The sequence below is a fragment of the Diadema setosum genome, chromosome 2, assembly GCF_964275005.1.
Source record: "Diadema setosum chromosome 2, eeDiaSeto1, whole genome shotgun sequence".
Taxonomy (NCBI): domain Eukaryota; kingdom Metazoa; phylum Echinodermata; class Echinoidea; order Diadematoida; family Diadematidae; genus Diadema; species Diadema setosum.
The window spans coordinates 37,038,551-37,060,099 of NC_092686.1; the positions used below are offsets into that span (position 1 = coordinate 37,038,551).

Genomic DNA, 21,549 nt, shown 5'->3' on the forward strand with positions numbered 1-21,549 from the left:
TTTACCTATTAACATGGCTACATTAGTGCTCTGCACCAAAATGCAAGACTATCCACTGCCCCATACCAAAAGATCAGATCACCTCAGGGGGGAGGGGACGTGTGTGTGTGTGTGTGTGTGTGTGTGTGTTGGGGGGGATTATTTGTTAATGTCACGATTGTGTAGTGTCAGGTTGAGGATTCAACCCCAATTCAAACATGAAATTAATCTTACTCCCAGTGAGAAATAACATGATTTGAATATTTTTTAGGTCATATTTCCTCGCATAGATTGTATAGTAGTCATATTACATGCAGCATAGAAATGTGACCTCTTTGGTTCTTGTATAAAATGGGAGTGGTAGAAAATTTTAAGTTTTGCATGAGCATTTCATTTTTTTCCGTAAAAAAAAGAATTTGACAAGCATCTGTGCTTTAGATGAACAAAGAATGTACAGAATCAAAATGATAATCCTAAGAGTGGGCCTATGTTAAGGGGTTCAGTATTGATCAGACTTGATGTCTGAATAACTTATTGGAAATTTTTCTTCATTTTTCCCCCTTCCCTTCCCATCCCATATTTGTAGAGGTTTGTGTTTGTTTGCTTGGGGCCTGTTTTCATTTTTCATATTTTGTAGGGTAGGAGGGTCAGCCTCTTGCTGGGCTTATATGATGGAAGGATTGGGGTTTGTGTATGGGAAGAGGACCTATTGGTCCCCCCCCCCCATCCATCCATCCATCCTCCGCATATATGGATGAGATTCATTCCCCGGATGACAAGAGGGTAATGCAGAAGGGAAACAATGCCCAGGAGTCAGTTATTGAACCGGGAGTCATCCGTTTCACTGTCTGTCTCGCAGAGGCGGAGGGAAGATGGATCTGGACGAAAGAAAGGCATGCGTCGGAGCTGGTTTGTGGAGCAGATACCACGAAAAACATGCAGGTGCACGCAAAGCCCCAACTCCCCCAGCAAAATGGAGCAGTCATGTCTGACAATAACGTTGCAGCATAGAAAAAAAAAAAACAAGAAAGAAGGAAAAAGAAGGAAATTATGCCATCAAAGAAAAATGTTCTTGTATGAATAATACATCGAGTAACGTACCGCAGTTATACCCAGTGCTATGGATTTAACACCACAAAATTCACACATGAAACTGGATGTTACATGAAACATCCGAAGTGGAGTACCTAGCTACAGAGATGCTGAGTGGATTTGACATTAACATTGGCTGAATGAAAACATCCAAAATAATGCCATCAAGAAAATTTGTTCCCTTATGAATAATGCATTGAGTATGTACTAAGTTACCCGATGCATTTGGGTCTACACCTGATGAAATGAGGAAATGAATGTGACATGAAGTACCAGTATATGAAGTGAAACACGTCACTGCCGATGTAGAGTGAAAAACAGGTTAAAGGGACTGTACAGTGCTTGTTGAGGTGGGGATTCAGGTTTATAACATTGATAAATGAGATAAGGAGAAACCTCATATAAAATTTGAAAGAGCATGTAATTTTAAGAAGGATTCAACATTCATTTGATGAAAATTGGTTTTCAAATGGCTGAGATATCCAAAAAAGTGATAATAATAAAAGGCGACAGGCCACGCCTCTTATTAGGATCTCTTTGTTTCACCTTGTTTTTGGATATCTCACCCATTTCAAAACCGATTTTCATCAAATAAACTTTTGATACCCCTTAGAATTGCATGCTCTTTAACATCTCATAGAGAGGTTTCTGAATATCTCGCAAAACATTAAAAGCTAAATCCTCACCTCAACCAGAACTGTACACACCCTTTAAGGCGGCTCAGACTGTCTTTATGTTGTAGGGATAAACATGAAAACACACAAGAAAATATCAATACAGATGTGTCTTCTCCCAAATTTCAAAGAAATAAAACATGACATATTGTATGTTTTCACCAGGAGAGCACACTCAGTAGATTACAAGCAGATGCACACTTTGATATTTGTCAAAGCGAGTTTTTAATCCCATACTTGTGAAGGGGAAAATGAGAGAAGTGGCTTTGATCTCAAGGGTGCTCAGTGTACTGCGGACCGATGATAAATGATTGGTTGACCGGACATTGACCGGACACAGCTGACTGACTCTCTGTCCAAGCATTTCTTTTGATGTGACCGTACCTTGAAGGTGGAATGATGAAATGAATTATGCATGAGATATGAATTCATGCATATTCATAAATTATACAACATTTATATATTTTATATAAATATGTTGAATCTCATTAGTAGGTCCAGCTGAGGCACGCTGCTGGTTATTGTTTCATAACCCTCAGCCCCAAAGAGGAATATGCACATAAAGGGTTTGAAGAATTAGTCCGCTGGGTAATCGAGCTTCGGTCTGCCTGAACCGCTTTGAAGTCTCCTTGGCTGAGCGATTGAGGCGTTGGCGTGCCATGCCAAAGACCTGGTTTAGAATCCCGGCGGACACCAATTTTTCAACTTGTGCTCTTTTTCCAAAAAAAAAAAAAAAAAGGAGGAACAGTAACAGTAATAATAGTTCCAAGCTATGCACCATCTTTTCCTTCATCATATCTCTCTTATAAATATATACCAGGACTTATTTCTCACAGGTTGGTATTTAAAAGTGGAAGGATAAATAAGCCAGTTCGTAGTTCCACTTTTTGCATGGGCAGAAAAAGATCATTCAAGATAACAGCCATGTTGGCTTTGAATTCACTCAGATAAGCATTTGTGATATAGTGATTATTCACGTAATTCTTATAATGGTATTTGTCAGCACATCCACATGAGAGCGAGCCTGGTATATAGAATAGCAATATTAATAGAAAAAGTTTGTTAATGCACTAAATGCAAAACAATTACGAAATGGATGCTTCCCATAGTGTATACTGACAGGCCATTCTGGTCACCTGGTCCATACAAGTTCATTTTCTGTTTGAGCATGAGTGCTATAAATTGTAACATCGGGCAAGGTTATGCATTGTTTTGCATTGACAAGGAGTGATGTGCCTAAACTGACTGAGAAAAAAAAAAGAAGAAGAAATGTCATTTGTCCAAACTGACATGCAAGCTAATGATGAATTAGTTTGATACTATGCATTTGCTACAAAACAGTCACGGGTTGCAGGTTTGGGGATTGTCTGGATGATGATGCATTGTGTATCTTCTATTCTCTTATTTGTTGTTGCAGGTGCATCTGATGACCGGCTCATCTGGGAGGGTGTACGAGACTGTTTCCCTCGGTTCCGCCCCCGTCCTCTCAAGCATGTACAACGATCGGGACGCCGCCATTTTGGTGGCCACGGAACAACAGGTGAGCTAGAATCCAGAGCTGTTGCATTGCGATTGCGTGCGGAAATCCGCTCACATTATGAAGGGAAGTGTCGATTAAAAGTCCTTGTAATTTGACTGGGGCATTGTGCATCATTAGATTATTCATTAAGATTATTTCCCAAATGCTTTAAATTGAGATTTTGAAATTTCAGTGATTTATAAGAGACTAGTGAAGACCCGTAATGTAAATGTGCTCTATTTATGTAGCATGGAAGGATTAGAAGGTTAGGATTTTAAAAGGGGGGAGGGGGAGGGTGTGGCACGAGTGGGGAAAATTGATACCTCTTGATTGTCTCAATACTCATGTGTGAGTTTGATTTAGACTTGGTATTGAATTAGCCAAAGGAACTCCACATGTTCAGGTGGATACTATTGCCTGCTATTTCCAACAGTTTTCCCATTCAAAGCCCAACTTAGCTAGAGCCGAATGTCTAAATGGATGAAGAAAAAAAGTTATATTTGGCAGGTCCTAGGGTGGTACCACCTTGGCTTCATTGGTCTTGGGGTCAGCACCCTAATGGCAGAAACTTTGCTCTTGAATTGAAAAGGGAACGCTTGAGAAAAGTCACACCCCTGATATTCATAAAATGCCTGTTTTATGTTCACCCCAATCCAAAAGAGATCATCTTCATATTCAGGAAATTCTTCTTTTAGGAAAGTCTACAGTAGTAGAAAGAAAGCTAGCATTGCCCTAGATCCAACATTGGGTTGCAGAGGAATCTGATAGACCTTATGTGGTCTCCTTTCTTCCCCAATTACCATGGAAACAGAGGAATGCCTTGACCACTTACAAAAGGATGAGGAAATGCAAGTGATAGCTCCAGATCTCGCCTCCAAACTGAGGGGCGTTAGTTCCAGAAAAATCGCAAGTGCTTGACTAACAGAGGATTGGAGGGCGCGCAAATTAGGGCATCTTCCGCTTTTCAACTGGACGTGCGCCACCGCTCCCTTTAAGCGTCGCGCCATAATTGAGAGTGGCGTAACCACTCTCGTCTGCGAGACAGGGCCCTGTCCAATATAGAGGGTCCACTTTGCTGGTATTTACACAAATGGTGAATGTCTATCATGAGAATGTCAGGAAGATTGATTTCCTGTCAGAATGGGATGTGCAAAGCTTCTCCGTGCTGCTGCCGCTTGGGTTGCATAGAATATTGCATCTTTCAGCCTCGTGCAAACATGAGTCCCTCTACACCGGTAGTCATTCGGTTGGATGTCCCCTCCCCCCCCCCCCCCCCAAAAAAAAAAAAAGGATGGAAAAAAAGTATTGCGGGGGAAATAGTGCAATCCATCTGGGTATAGTCTCAGAGTTTTCGCTGTTTGCCTACAAACATTGACACCTTGTGGGACGCCCTCGTGTCGTTCGATTGGCGAATTGTGTACCACCGCCCAGCCTGTGTTTGAAATGAAAGCACAAGCAAATCGAGAAGCCAACCAATAGCTGGCAGTGACATGAATATCCGTTGTGGCATGGCAGATGACAAAATGCGGTGGGCAAAGGGGAGACGCAACCACTAAGAAATCAGGGCAAACTTTGAAGGAATGCTGAATCTGTTTTTTTTTTTTTTAACTCTTTAACAAGAGAAAAGAAACCTCTCAAATGAAGGTATGGTGATATGCAACATGATAAAAACAAGAAATTCTTTCTACACACTCAATATCTTTTCCCTGTGTCTTTTCTGTTCATATCTCTTTCATTCATTGAAAAGATTCATGCTTGTTGGTGATAAGATATTGATGGAAACAAAATGATGCACCACCAATCAATACCCAGTACTGTTATTGTAAGCAGAATTCTTGAAAAAAAAAGTATATTGGTATAAAACCAGACAAAAACCAGGCACAACCTACATTGCCTTTGCAGTGTGTATATTTGCAGCAAAAGGATTTTTGCCAAGGCCATGTTTTGTCACAGGTTTTTATTAGTGTCAAGAGTGTGGCGTTTGCCCAAAGGGGTCGTGAAATTTCCTGTTAGACTTGACGCAAAAACAATAAACAGAGCTACGGATGGATAACTTTTTAACTCTTTTTTTAAGTGCCATGGTGTTAACCCACTTGTGTGCCACAAGTGGGACATTAATGTATAGTCATTCTTTGAAGAGATTTAATCAAGTGATATGCACATTAACCTGTTGGTTAAAGGAGGGGCTGGTTTTGCTATGACATGCATTTCCCATAGACACCTGCCTGAGGGCTAGTCTTCAAAGGGTTAAAGTCAATTATGCAGAAAGTTGTATCCATTGTGTGTAGTTGGATGCAACTATCAGGAATATTTGATGCCTTCTACTGAGATTTGCATGCACACATCATGGTTGAGCATAATGTTGTCGTGCCATGTATGTCGTATATACAAATGTATTTTGTGCTGTATGGTTTGTGCTAGACATCCATGCAAAAAAAAAAAAAAATTCTCATTTGTGATGCAGTGAACCGCTTGCCCACACAAATCATATGTATCGATGTCAATTATTCCGTGGTACGCAGGCGCAGGATATTTTCCCGAATAAGTTTACCGAGTGATGAGATTAGCTGGGTACGGGTACATGAAGTGTAATATTCCAAAGATAATGCTGTGCAGCCTCAGTTTCAGGCTTTGCATCAATGTAACTGATTGAAGTCATCTTCCTTCTGTTGAAAATGATGTGCTCAATCATATCTCAGAGTGAGAAACATTGCATCTTGATAAATGATATCTGGGAATTCTGAAATTCCTTCAAGTGTATCATCAGCAGTGATAGTTCCCTATGTGAGGTGAGCAGGGGCGGATCCAGGAAAGGGGGGGGGGGGGGAAGTTGCCTTTACAAATTTAAGGGGGCACACAAGCCCCCCTCTATTTTTCTTTTTGTTTCTTTTGTTTGTTTGTCTTTTGCTCCACCTGGATCCACCACTGGTGAGTTCTGTTTTGGATTGACATCTGCATACTTTCTTTTTTGATATATTTTTCCCCATTTTCAACAGTCCCTGCACATGCTTATATGTTTCAAACTTGAGGTGTTTCGTAATTTTTACGTTCATCATTTGTAACTCCAGTTAAGTTAGCATTTATATTTTCCTGCAACCGAGTACTAGTAGTTTGCCACAAATATTTTTATTATTCTTTTTTTTTTAGTGCTGCTACAGTTACCTGGTTATTTTACAAGAACTTGTTGCAAAGACCATAGGCAAATAGCTTTTAACCACAAAATTGTAAAGCCAAGTGAATATATGATTGATCTGATTTTATCATTTACAAATGTCATGATATGTTGTGGAGTAGAGATCATACATTAATAAGGCAATAATTGTAAATATTTGTGATATGCGCTTCATACATTGTTTCTAAGTGCAGGGGGAAGAAGAATGGAATGAAAAGGAATAGTGAGAGATACCAAAGAAACATATAAAAAATACTAAATGGCATGTAATTAATGAAGAATATGTGACCCGCTACAACAAAAAGATCCGAAAGTCGGGGGAGGACAATTTTCTGAAAATGGCATGGCATTATTTCCTTACTCTTCTACTTTAATGTCATATATAGCACAACTCATAAAAGTCCTCGGTTGCGGAGATATCGATGATTTTATTAGCGCATGTCAAGTGGTTGAGGAAACCAGAGTTTCAAGAAAAAACGCCTTCAAAGTTTTCCTTCCGACGCTATCATGATCAAGGGGAGGCGAGACAGTTTTCACCGCTTGACAATAGAAGGCATGCTCCTAGCGACCTCCACGATGTTCGCCAGCGGTCTACCCATGACCAGTCTGTAATCAGGATGCCATGCACTGACCAATTAAGGTCACTCCCTCGTTTCTAGTGGTGGAGTCTAGCTGCGGCGCTAAATCCAAATCTTCAGACAGGTTTCTGTTACGTTAAAAGTCGGAAAATCATGGCCCAGAAAAACGCTGATTTCTTGCCTTTCTATTGATCATTTATCTTCGAGATTTCGGCAGATAATAGACAAAACATTAGACTACAAAATTATGCCAAAAACAGAAATCTTATTGTTTTGATCAATTTTGATGATGTGACTTCAAACTCGATTCTCTCGGCTTAGCCGTCAGCGACTTTAGGATCCTTTTGTTGTAGCGGGTCACATATTATATACATTGGTAAGCATCAGTAAACAGTCAGGTGGCATAATTAGACCAATGCTCAACAGATTGACGGGGGGGGGGGGGGGGGGGGAGGGGGTGATCAATTACATGAAAAGGTGGGTTTTCTGCAGTGACTTGAATGATTCAGCTGATGGGGCTTCTCTATGATTCCATAACTTTATGTGCAATAACTGTGAATGAGTATTAATTCGCTATTGTGTATCTTGATGTGCGGTCCAGGCAGCAGTTGAAAATAAATGGATTTCTATATAATCAGTGTAAATAATGATAATAATAACAATAACAACAATGATTATAATAACAATAATAGCAACAACAACAACAACAACAACAACAATAATAATAATGATAATAATAATTATAATAATGATATAATGGTAATGATAATGATAATAATGATGATAGTGATAATCATAATAATACTAATAATACTGATAATTATAATTATAATAATAGTAATAATAGTAATAATAATGATGATGATGGTGATGATGATAATAATAATGAATGAAATTTGAATACAAAGAAAAAATTGCAAGCAAGAAAGAGATTGTACTTAACTGGGGATATTCCAGTGTGGTTGGTTTAGATGAAACTTGATAGCAGTATCTCTGTCAACAATCATTTGCTACTCGAGAAATCAGGATGAGCAAAAAGGCAAGAGAGCTCATCGACTTTATCATGAAAATTCTACCGACCTGCAGGAGCAAAACAAATACGAAAGCAACCTAAATCAGTAAATTACGCCGAGATCCGCTCTGTCAGCAGAATTTAAATGAAAACCGATGACGTGTCAAGGGAGATTAGGACATTTGAGCATTGATATCTGTCCTCAGTCCAGAGTGTCTTTGCTGGGGGTGAAAGGTTGGGGAAAAATCTCCACCCTTCTCTTTCTCAATTTGGTGAACTATCCTCCGGCCATACACATCTGCAAAGATGCATTTATTTGCTAAGATGCTCTTTGGTGACTGAGCATCCATTTACAAACTCTCACAGCGATGCAGTTCAATTACCAAAGTGTGAAAGAAAAAAAAAAAGTCATCCAACGACAACAACAACAACAAATTTGTGTAAAGGGAACTCTGTTTTACAATCAGTTTGTCGGAGTACATTCCAAATGAATAGTGAAATCCTTGCTTGTTAGGGATATATGCTGCATACGGCCAGTAAGGCATCTTATATTTGCATGTCGAAAGCCCTTTGGGTGGAAGTAAGATTTCTCGTAGGTTTATGGACTTGTCCAGTTGTAATCTAACCACACCCGGCTTGTTCAGTTTGTAGTAGTATACAAAAAAGTAACTAAAAATCAACCACAGGTGTGCACCGGAAATACATAAAGCACATAATAATAGCTGCTTTGAAAGTCTCATGCACCAGTTCTTTTTTGACCCGTTGAGGACGAGTCCAAGTATACTCGGGCAAGGGTCTATGGGAAATGCATGTTTATCAAAACATGAAGTAGACTGAGGGATTTGCCTCATAATCTTTATGTAGAAAGATAACTATGTCTTAAAGCTCTTGAATACAAGTTTTTATCTTCTTTCTCAATGACTGAATTTCTGGGGCATTCTAATCTGTTCCTGTAGGACTGCGGAGTTCCCAGAGACATTGCAGGTGATCAACACAGGCTTCTAGAGCCAATGGTTTAAGCTGTTATCATGATTGTATGGAGCGTCTCGTGCAACTGAATTTTTCATGCCATGTCGTGCCATCCTGTGAAGTTTCTCGGATTTGGCCATCGATCACTCACAGACCTTTCTTGCTCAACTGTTCTGACGAAAAAGATGGTTTCCCCCGGCTAACGGCCCATCGTTAGGTGACCGTGAAGTGCCGATCTCTCCCTAGACAACCATGAAATTATTTTCCTTACTTTTTTTCCTCCATATTTCCCCTCCTTTTTTTTTTTTTTTTTGCACGTTTGGTGACTTGATGGATTATTATCTCTGCCAGCTAGCCTGTTCCAGTGTGACTAACATAGGGAGAATGGAGGTTGTTGTCATTTATTAAATTCTGCATTATTTTGATGAGAAAGACCTTTGAGCCTTTCCCGATCACAAGACCGGTTATCATTGGGAGTGCAAATTGTTGTTCTGTGATGAAAGAATTCTTCTGTTCCACTGCACAGTAACACAAAAGGCCGTATTGTACACCTATTGTATGCTTCCCTGTTGGTGGTGATTTGAGCGCATGAGACTTTCACAAAGAGAGGCTGTTCTGTATTATCTATGCAAATTTTATGCACACTCTAGTGAGTGGGATACCTCTTACAGGCATTAACTATGGCTAGGTTTCCTGAGGCTTGTACATCCCCAAGCAAAAAGTGGCCTATTCAGAGAGCGCATTTTGCCAGGAGATGTGGAAACTGCTGGCTTGAATGTTCCCATGTAAGCCGTGAAACGTGCATCAAGACTTGCAACAGATTTCAAACCTTGCTTTCGTTACTCCTGTAAAATATTATCCGGGGTTATGGATGATTACCTTGCAATTTTTCATATTCTACTTTTTTTTCTTCGTAGGAGATACTTGTAAGCTGTGTCACCTGTAGGGAGGGTAGATGCATCAGTTCATCCAGAGATCATATTTCATTCAGTGTATGCTCAAGCACAAAGTTGCCTGTCATTTATTACATACTGTAAAAATGGAAATTTCTACACATTTCAGATGATCAGAAACTAGCACAAAAATAAAAGCACACAAATATTTTTTGCTTGATATATGTTTCACTACTTGATATCTTCTTTCTACAGAATTAAAAATGCATGAAATTCATCTTACCTGACCGAGCGCAAAGGAAAAAAAAATTACTTAAAGGAAAAAAAAAATTACTTGCACGAAAATATCCACTTTTACAGTATAAATAGAAAGCTTTACCAATTCAGTAAACAGCTGTACTCTCCGGAAACAGATTATGTCCTACTCAGTGCTGTTATGCATTTCTTTGGTGCTCGCAGACCATTCTCTCTTTTATCGCTGTTACTATCAATTGTTGTTACTACTGTTAGCAGAGATTTCATGATTTTCATCATTACCACAGTATTTCTTAACATAAGAATAATTTGGTTTTTTGTGTAGATTAGTGTTAAAAATTGGGCTCTACACATTGTCTTAAACCTTCCTGCCAAATACGTCTTTTGAGCTATGCTCACACTTTGAAAGCAAACCGTATACACTCTGTCACAGTGTGTTACACGTGAACTAGCTTATTGATCTAGATGAGGCAGTTTGATCACCCGAAATGAAATATATGAAGAGATAAAGTACCGTTGAAATTATGTGTGCATTTATTAAGGCGGAATCACGCCTTCAAATCATACATCCGGTCGTACAATATAATAATCTTCTGAGCTCAGAACTTAAACATATCATGCTGATTAAATGACTGTTATCCCATGCATGAAATACTAACAACCTTCTAACGCCAAGACTAATGACCCTCAATATTAATCTTTCGACTTATAAACTAACTGAGTATCCAAGTACCATAACACTTCTCACAATATTGACATAATTATGAGATGGCCTTGGCATGTGGCTTGCCACAACAAATGTTGCAGTACAAATGTAGCTTTAACTTTTTAACTGTAGTCTGCTGGTATTGAACAATTCATTGAAAGTTGCTATAAATGAAGGCAAAAGTGATCGGCTGAATATCTTGTGGTGCAGTTTAGGTGAATGCTGTTCTTGTCCTTCAATTTAACCCGTTGAGGACGAGTCCCGAGTATACCGGGCAGGTGTCTGTGGGAAATGCGTGTTGTAGCACATATCAGTCCGTCCCCAACGGGTTAAGGTTGGTCCCCAGATGATAAATTACAGCATGGTAAAAGCAGCTTGAACTGGTCGCTTATTTTTGCAAATAAAAGTTGAGGAGGTCTGCCGCAGTTGGTAAAGATTTGACAAAAAGTATTGTTATATGTGCACTCTCAGGCAGTATGTGTGATTGTAAGTGTTTGTTTACGTCAGCTTTGGTGGCATTATTGCCTCTGCCGGTGAATAAAAGCGTTAATCATGACTCAATCAGGACAGCTAGCTCATAACCAGCATGGTGAGATGCCAGATTGAAGCAGACACCTGTAATCGTCCATTATAGAGAGGCGACTGCCTGAGCAAAAGGTGACCGTCTGAGGGCACCTGTGTGTGTATTTGTGCGTGTGTCCGTGTTGTGATTTTTGCGGTTGGACAGTGCCCAAATGAGAGTTTAATGACCTTGGGATATTGAAGCCACCGCTGCGATCTTGACATTGCTCCCTCGAGGCGCTGGAAAAGGGAGAGAAAAATTGGGTTCAGAGTGATGTCCATGGAGTGACTGACTGCCAGTGGTGTCGTGCAGTGTTAGCGGCTGGAATTGCACCTCGGGACCTTTCAGCACCTTAGAATCTCTTCTCCCCCCCCCCCCCCTAGTTAGTTGTTTCTATTGCTTTTATTTTTATTTTTGTTGGGGGGGGGGGAGAGAGGGGAAGAGTGAGAGAAAGCATATCAAAAGGTTCTGTTTCTTACCTGGCAATATCTCTTGCTCTAGCCTTTTTATACCCCCACCCACACATATTGTGTATGGGGGTATATAGTTATTGATATTATTGAAGTCCCTTGATACCATTTGTCAAAAAAAAAAAAAAACAGCTTCAGTGCTTCAAAAAAGTTCTAAAATGTGAGTTTGGGATGAAATAAAACCATTATGAAAATGTCAATCAGTATAATCAATCTCTCATAAGTATTGTTTAATATACAAAATGTGAAGAAACGTTCTATCAAAACTGTTTCTAGAATAAACTGTCACCATGATGGTTTATTGAGAAAATTAGTGATATCTTCTTATAGATATGTGCAGCTTCATTGCAAAATGTTTGTTCGTAGGGAGTTTTGTGATACAACTGAACTGTACATAAACATCATCATTGTGAAGATTCGAACATTTTCTTTTAATCACTGCTCCCAATATTAAATAGTGGTTTTAACGTATTGCGTATGCGAGTCCTAAATGCCTTCTGTTTTATCTGTGGGGAACTGGCTACTTTGAGGCAGTGAGTTAATTCATGAGGACGGAGAAGAGAGGATTTTAACCCATTTCATACTGAATTCTGAAATCCCCATAGAGTTAATACACAGGCTGCCAGGTTCCCGAATGGAACAGGTTAACAGAATTATCATGGACCTATGAACTTCTTGGGCAGGCATTGATGGGGTGTGTCGTAGAGAGAGACATTGTGTAATGACACAAATTGTAGCATTAAGTATGGCAGTTGCTCTCAGAATCATCTAGATTTACCCAATCAATTGATGAAATAGATCTGTAAGTCGACAATTCTTTCAGGTATGTTATGGCTTCGAAAGGAATCATGGAACAACCTATAAAAGGGAACCGATTCAAAGCTGTGTTCCTTTCGTGCTTCTCTGCTGCCAGATGGTTTGAGCTCAAAGCTTGGCTTCATTCTTCTCTCTGATATGAAATAGCATTGTGCATGAAGCTGTAAGACGAAATCTGGATGCCTTGTGAAAGTGGGGTTACTGCCTTTGTGCACTCAGATCGCAATCCATTAGCAAGATAAAACACCGATGCCGGAGGGAAATCCAGCACAGAAAATATTGCCAGCGATTCCTGATGTGGATAAAAATGCATTAAGCACACTTTAAAAAGGTATATCATCTTTTTATGATGATGATCAAGTGTTGGGCAGATCTCGAGGTTTTTCTTCTTGTCACTCTTTAAAAGCAGTTGTACCAAATGCTTATCGTGAGTTGGATGTTTCAAATGGTATGCATTCTCCGTACTATAGTAATTGCACATTTGTTGTTGTTTTCGTGAATCTTCCCTCAGGATAATGGTCATACTCCAAATGTTCTTTGAAGAAAAAAAAATAAGATAAAAAGAAGGATTTAAGTGAGAAAAAAGAGTCAGACAGCAGATACATGGGCTGCTGCTCTTCCAAGGGAAAAAGTGAGTTTTCATTAAGTTTACATCGATGCAGCATTGACTCGCAATGGCAGAGAGCTCAGATGGGATATGGAGCCTTAAAAGGAAAAAGAGCATGCCTCCAAGGCTCCTACCAATCTCTTGAGTGGATGGAAATGTGGCATTACCTCTGTTTTTTTCCTGCCTTGCACGCTCTCCCAGTGATGTATGAAGTAAATCTCCCTGCTATCTGACCGTACATTGCCCCCATAATCTCGGCCTGAAATACCATATATTGGAAATGGCTGGATCGAGCAAATAAGGCCAGTAGGATCATGGGTTTGGGGTTTTCATTTTGCTCTTTTCTATCTGTTTTTCGGTGAAACGAGGCAAAAAAAGAGGAATATGATGGGGTGGTTATGCATAATGCATGCTTAAATGTATAAATATATGTTTCACTGGCCAGCCCTCCAGGCTCTTACAATGTACTTTCTGGACTGACTGACTGTGGCATATGGTATCAAAAATGGATGTCGTGTTTCATTTCAAACTACTCTATGCATTTAACAACCACAATGATAAAGAGTTTTCTGTGATTGTTGATCCTTGGCATACAGGAACTGAGTCTTCTGTGTGCTTTCTCTATGGGAATTTACCAAATCTTGTGGTCAGTTGAGATACATTCACACTGATGTGAAATACTGACTGGTATTTTGTGTGGTATTTCGCAATGTGAACACAAATACACCACAAAATATATCACAAAATACCAAGGTATTTTAGGGTGGCAGTTCAAGCTTCACACAAAATATGCATGCAAAATTTCAGTGTGAATCATGCCACAAAATACCCGACAGATCATACAGTGGTGTATTTATTCATGTTATACCAGACACACTCGTGTCTTTTTCCATTGGAGATATGCACATATGCAATGCAGTACCACAGTATTTCGATAATGAGAATGGTACCACGTGAACTACCTTGGCATCTATCACTGTGGCATTTCGCCAATGAGAATGGTGTCAACAAATTACTGTGATATTTAATACCATGGAAATTCCAGTGTAAATGCAACTTACATTTTAAGTCCAATTGAACTTGAAAGTGCTCTTTAACAGGTGGTTGTTTCATTACAACCCAGAATTTATGATAATTAAGCAAAAATTCATGACCAGCAATAACAGAAATATTTAAACTAGCTTATTTAGTGATGTAAGTACATCTGCATAAAGTGTCAAAGTGCTTCAATTCACATTAAATTTATTTCTGAAAATTGCCTTGCTTCTGATAACAGTAGCTAAAAATATTATTCATATGAGGGTGCAGGAGTGATAGGCAAGTGAAAAGGTACATTGTATGTTTGCAATTTTTGTGATGTCATTATTATGGATATATGTCCACAAAGGCAAAATTAGATAGATATAGATATGTGTCCTATAAAACTGCGCCTCTTAACACAGCAAGTAAATGTAAGTGCAAGTGTGATGATGGCTTGTCCATCAGTTATCAATTAAACAGTGACGTCTTCCTTGGTCTAAATATACCCTGTTGTGCGAAATTCATAATTGCCTTGAAAAACACGCAGCTGACATGTAGGCTCCCGTTTCCGCCCTCCCCCCTGTGGATTCACACCCAATTAGAATTTCAGGGATACATTTGTACCCTTTGCGATTCTCTCTTTACGGAAGATCAGAATGTGGCATGTCTTCAAGGATGCGGCTTTAAAGAGATAGATGTGCGGCTTTAGAGATCTGGAATTTGAACGGTGTGGGATGTGATAAGATCATGGGGAGTTTATGTTCATCCATGGTTTGTGTACAGATCCCCTGAATGTGGCATGAAGCATAGGAAATCATTGAATCCCATAAATCACATTTATTCTTTTTGGTGCCGTATCTTTTCATTCATACTTTCACTATTTATTGAGTGTATCATGAGATAGAGATAGAGAGATAGAGATAGATAGAGTAAAACTGTTCTCTTTCATTTGAACCATTTCTTGTTAACCGGTTGGAAGACGAGTCCAGAGTATACTCGTGCAGGTGTCTATGGGAAATGTGTGTCGTAGCAATATCGGCCCGTCCTCGACGGGTTAATATGTAGTCATTTGTTTCCGGTGCGTAATATTCTTGTACTGTTGTAGAAAGCCTCACATTCGCAAACTTTTTACCCAATTCTTAGACTTGACAACGCAGTTTAAAGGATTAAAGTAACTACTGCTCTCGCAAATTGGGAAAGTTTAGTTTACTGTAAAAGTGGATATTTTCATGTGACTAATTTTTTGCTCTGGGCTGGATAAGAAGAGATTCGCATGTTTTGAATTCCGCAGAATTAAGACATCAACTACTGGAACATACGCCAAGCAAAAATATTTGTGTACTTTTATTTTTGCGCTAGTTTCGGGGTTGCGCGAAATGCGCACAAATTTCAACACTGCGAATATTTCCACTTTTACAGTAGATAATTATTAACTCACTGAATTGACCTGTACATGGATGGGGAAGCAGTCCTGTTGACATGCAGATCTTTCAACTAGCAACTGTTTGCCAATCAGGTGCTGTTGGCATCTTGCATTGTGGGCTTATAATGGCTGTGCTCAACAATTCACTTGTGGAAGTTTTGTTCCGTTGTCAGTCCAATATATTAGTTCAGTTACATCAACTAAATTGTGAGAAGTACATTGATTTTGAGAGTGAATTTGAAAAGTGAAAAACTGCTCCTTTGATATGATTTGAGGAGCCACAAGATGCAAACAGCTAAAGAGGGATAAACACGTTGTATTTACTTTACACCTCGTCAGCTCGGTTCAGAGAAATTCCTGACCCGCCACCGCAGCGGCAAGTCAGCAGAGATCACAGGTTCAAGTTGATGTTTGTTGAGGCAGCACTGCCCAAATAATAGCCCCATTGTCAAGTGGGCGTGTCAATGGGAACACAATATCTCACCCCAGCATTTTCGTTTTCCTCACCTCTCAACAGCTCTACCGACTGGCGGTGGCTAACTGTGAGCAATATACCAGCTGTGGAGAATGCATCGGTGTGGGCGGGGCACGGGATGGTGACCCATACTGTGGTTGGTGCACACTGCAGGCTAGGTAAGTTTCTTCTTATCAAAACAACAACAACAAAATCCTAACAAGTTTGAACACAAACATGCATACAGTTAAAATTTGTGTCCATGAACTTGCATTGGTTATGTTGGGATTCCCATCTAATCATCATTCATCATCATTACATGCACATTTTTCTTTCTGTGCATTTCATTTACTTTGTGTATGATTTTGCTCCTCTCTTGACAGGGCATTTAATTCATATCTTTCCTTGTATTTTACCGTAATGAATAAAAAAGCCTGTCCACAGGCAAAACATTTTGCAAAACATGCATGCCTACACACACACACACACACACACACACACACACACACACACACACACACACACACACACACACACACACAGAAATATATATATATATACATACACAAATACATTTTATTTATGTTGGCATGTGTATGACTATATTATGTACACTTTATTTATGGAAGTCATCAACATGGAGTGGAAATTACACTACTTGTTCTTAAACCATATTCATACATCATAATTCATACCATAGTTCAACTTGTGAGGAACAAATGGATTTCATTTAGATTCAGTATGCATTTATGATGGTGTAATCTATCTCTCTGATCTCTTTCTCTCTCTTTTTTAAATAGTGAACCAATTTTAACAAAAAGAAAAGAAACATTGACAATATAATGTTTGGCAGCTAGTGTACAAATTTATCAGACCTGGATGATTTGATGAAATAAAGTCCTTCTGCATCTTTATCGTGGTAGTTTGTAGACCATATTTCCTCCTCATTTGATTTATAGTATTAACTCAAAGATTACTCACACATAGTGTGTGGCTTATATTTCTTCTGAAGTTTTTAGATTGAAATATACTGCATATATATGGTAGCCCTCATTAAAGTAGCTAATTAAGCTATAGTCAGTGAGGAGTGCAGTGTCTTATTTTCTCTCCTTCGTTTCGAGGCCAAGTAGTGGTAGTGAAAGAAACATGATACAGCATCATACATTAGTCATTAGTCTCATCCCTGGACTGTTAATCAAACTCCCATCATGAAATTTGTACAGAATGAGTCAGCAGTTTCATTCTCGCCACAAACTTTATTTTTTCTGCCCAAGAAGCGGCTCCGTTGCTTACAAACGAGCGTGTTTGTACCTTTTAATCATCTCATGGTCTTATTTTTTCATGAGTATATGATGTTGGGTATTAAGGAGAGACAGTGACTCATCTTCATGTTGTTACTTTCACCCAAACGAAATATGTGTTAAATATCTCATGAGATTGTTGTTGGATGAGAGGGGAGAGGGAAAGGAAGGGCCACTTTCCATATTTTCTTGCGTCAAAACTGGACAGAAATAGTAGCAAATTGGAGTGCAATGTTCGCTTAGATGTTTGAAAGTTTAAACATGCGAGATGAGGCGAACGTGCCGTGTTTGCATGAACGAAGGACTTTGCAGCTCACGGAGTCTTGGATCATGAAGACCCGCCAAAGCAAGAGGAGATGGTTTCGTTGTGAAGAGCTCAAAAGTTTGGATATTACAGCCAGAACATTCAAAATGCAGGTTATCACACCTCCACTATCTGTATCAATTGGGCATGCACCATGTATGTCACGTTCACGCATCTGTATCGTGTGGGCCGAGCGAAAGACCTGTGGTGTGTTTCTCCGGGCAGGTCAGCCCGGTTTAATTGGCATTTGTGTAAGCAAACAGATGTTTCAAACAGCGATCAGCGCCGGCCTGTTTATGTCTGCGGATCACGCCAACATTAACAATCAAATCACAGGCCTGCTGTCACACAAATACAGACAAGAACCTCCCCAGATACACAACAGAGGTAGATAAGTATCGTTTGGAGTCCGGGCACATGTACGGTGCCTGCCTGAAATGTGTCCTCCGATGAATGTTGCCCCAGGTACTGGAATACATAAAAACACCTTGGTGCAGTTCAAATGGGGGCAAGGAGAAACAGGGCTATTTGCAAAGAAAAGAAGGCCAAGTTTACGGCCAGTAGATAGGATATTTTGAAGTTTGGTTTAATCTTACTTGCCCTCCTTATTTCCTAAACAAACTATACCAGTCAGCTAGCTAAGCATGAAGATTAGTTCATCCTAATTCTGTTTTGTTTTGTTTTGTTTTTTTTTTTGGTCATGTATATGTGATGGTTAACATTTTATCGAGGTAAAGTTGGTCGACATAAAAGCTGAAAAGCACTGAATTTGTTCAAAACTTAATGGCTTATAAATCTCAACTACCTCCTATCTGAATTTTTAAGTGAAAGATTTGTTGAATAATGGCAACAAAGTGTGTGTTTTTTTTTTAAGAATGTCAATCTCACACTTTTAATCAACCTGATGTAAATAAATAGTATGAGTGCACCTAAACTCCAAAGCCAAATTTCTTTAAGTTAATTTCTCTAATTTAATTTTTTGATTGATATGAATCAAAATTATGTCTTTTAAAGAATGCAGAGTCTGGAGAATTGAAAATTTCCACATCAGGAAACCAACATTTGGAGAATTTATTGAACGTATATGATGTTTTGTGACTGGTAGATAAAATAGATTCTAATTTGAGATATTCTTTTTAAACTCCTGACTACAAACTATCATAATTGTAACAGGAAGGATTATCATCACAACTCTTTTCCTACTAGACCACTTTAAATACTGCCAAAATACAAACAAACAAACAAACAAACAAACAAACAAACAGTTTTTTTTTTTTTTACACTTGTATATATAGTCTTAAAGTTTCATGCTCCAGATATATGTTGCATTAAAGGGACCGTACAGTTTTGGTTGACGCCTAATTTCAGGTTTCTAACATTTTTTGGTGAGAGAATGAGAAATCTCTTATGAAATATGAAAGAGCATGTAATTCTATGAGGAATTCAATGTTTATTTGATGAAAATTGGTTTTTGAAATGGGTGAGATATCCAAAAAAGAGCGATTCTAATAAAGTGTGGGACCCACACTTTATTACGACCGTTCTGTTTTACTTTGTTTTTAGGTGTTTCTGTCATTCCAAACCAGATTTTCATCAAATAAACTTTGAATTCCTCTTAAAATGGTATGTTCTGTACTATAATCATAAGTGTTTTCTTGGTATCTCGCAAAAAGTTAAAAGCCCAATTCTCATCTCCACCAATACTGTACCATCCCTTTAAATGACCAATGAGTTTGTTGTCATGGTTGTGATTTTTTTCAGGTGTTATCATAGTTTACCAAAGCTGTACATCCCTAAAGTATACTCAGTTTGTAAATGCTTGTGATAATTGGACAGGCAGCCATCTTCTTCCAGGAAAGAGTATACAGAATGATCCATCAGGCGGAGCCAAGACAGATGCTCCAACTGAACTGCTGCCTAAATATTTTCCCCTTGTCAGTGCCCTCCATGAATGTGAAGAATATTTATTCACTCCTCTTTGATTCATTATGGCTGTTAAAGTCGTTCGAAAAGTCACTCGCCATCAGCGCGATGGACGCTCAGATCCAATCACGGCATTCCAGGTCAATGTCTCATGCTGTCTATCTGATGGCTGGCTCGGGCTCGCACTTGGGGTGCGTTTATCGGTAACTCGCTTCTGGCGTAGAATTAATGTTCCCAAACAACTTTCAGGGAGATTTGGGCAGGTGATAAATGCAAAGCTGTTTTGATCATGGGGTTGAAAATGCCTTTCTGAAATGCTAAAAAAGTGCAATCTCGAAGGTGTTTGAGCCAGAAATGTGTTTCCGTGGAGATGATAAACACAAAGTAATTTTGAAATGCTAACCTATAGCTCAGACCTACCCACGCCAACAACACAATCTCTGCTCCTCAGGTAAACTTCGCAATGCAGCTGTGCAGTGACACGGCCTTCCTCTCGACTCGCTATAGAGATGTGATAAATGCAACAAATCGACAAATGCAATCTGAAAGGCCTTTGTATTAAATGCATTTTGATTGTGAGTATTGAAACATGTTTTAAAATGGGAAAGATGAAAAACTCGGCCTGTGATAGACCAGACCAGAGCATGATGGTATTTGCTGGTGTGTGTAGAAACTTGAGAGCCCATCAGACGTGGGAGAGGCAAAAAGATAGAAAAAGATAAGAGAGAGAAATGGACGGACAGATGACAGAGAGAAAGAAAAGACAGAAGCAAGTACAAAAAAAAAAAAAAAACCACATTAAAAATGGAGAAATTGAGGAATGAATTATTTACATCATAATTATATGTAGGAGGACAGATGGACTAATGACATAGCTGAGAAACAGATCAAGTGGAATAGACAAATGGAGAGATATATACATAAGGAGATTTATTTTAGGATGTTATATGAATAGATGAATATGTTGATGAATTAGAAAAGCAGGTAGATAGATGAACGGATATACATAATACTCATCAGGTCAAGGGAGAAGAAGATGAATGGGTCGGGAGAGGAAAAGTCAAGAGATGCCAGGGAGCGAATGCGAGAAGACAGACAGTAATTGAGCCAGGCGGACAAACATGCTCAGACAGAAGTTGACAGGAAGGGAGAAAGCTAATTACCTCTGAACTTGCCCTCAAGAGGCTCTTGTAAAGTACAAGTACAGATTGCCAATCAGCTGAAGAGACAGACAAGAAAGGGACTTGGGGTATTTTTTTTTTCTTTTTCAAGAAGACAGCTCCAGAATGAGGGAGGGAGAAGTCTTGGTATTCTTTCTAAATAGAGCTCAATAGCTATTGGATTGGCATTCCAATCACTTCCTCTCACCTTTCTCCCCCGCTCCAGAGTGTTCGATTTCTCTGGTGTTACCCGTGAAGCACCACCCAAGGTTATGGTGTTGGCGGAGATCTCAGGATGCTCTCTCTCTCTCTTTCCCCGGAACCTTTTCTGTCCCTTCTGTCCCACTCACCCCCTCCCCTCCCCCCCCCCCCTGTCTCCCACTTTCTTTCAATGGGCCGTGTTATCATGTTTCCAAAAATGCATGTCCATATTAAAAAAGACTGTCAAGTGTTGTGGAGTAGACCAAAGATGTTTTTGAGATATAACCATTTTCCACTCCAGTCATGCCTGAAATTTGAAAAAACTCTGTCTCGCATTACAGTATCTTGAAGGGTTGAACATGATATGAGAAATGTGTTTCAAAAGATATGTGATTTGAATTTCGTCTTAGATTTGCAAAGATACTCATTTGGTGTGAAATAAGTCTCTAGATACATCTT

General features: G+C 39.2%; 1 protein-coding gene across 1 annotated transcript in view; it reads left to right on the forward strand.

Annotated features, from left to right (window-relative positions):
- LOC140244671 (plexin-A4-like) overlaps positions 1-21,549 on the forward strand; it is a 151,537-nt gene that overhangs the window by 70,607 nt on the left and 59,381 nt on the right. Inside the window, exons 4-5 of the mRNA XM_072324295.1 lie at positions 3,163-3,285; positions 16,265-16,380. Coding sequence (XP_072180396.1) covers positions 3,163-3,285; positions 16,265-16,380 — 239 coding nt within the window. The remainder of the gene's footprint in view (positions 1-3,162; positions 3,286-16,264; positions 16,381-21,549) is intronic.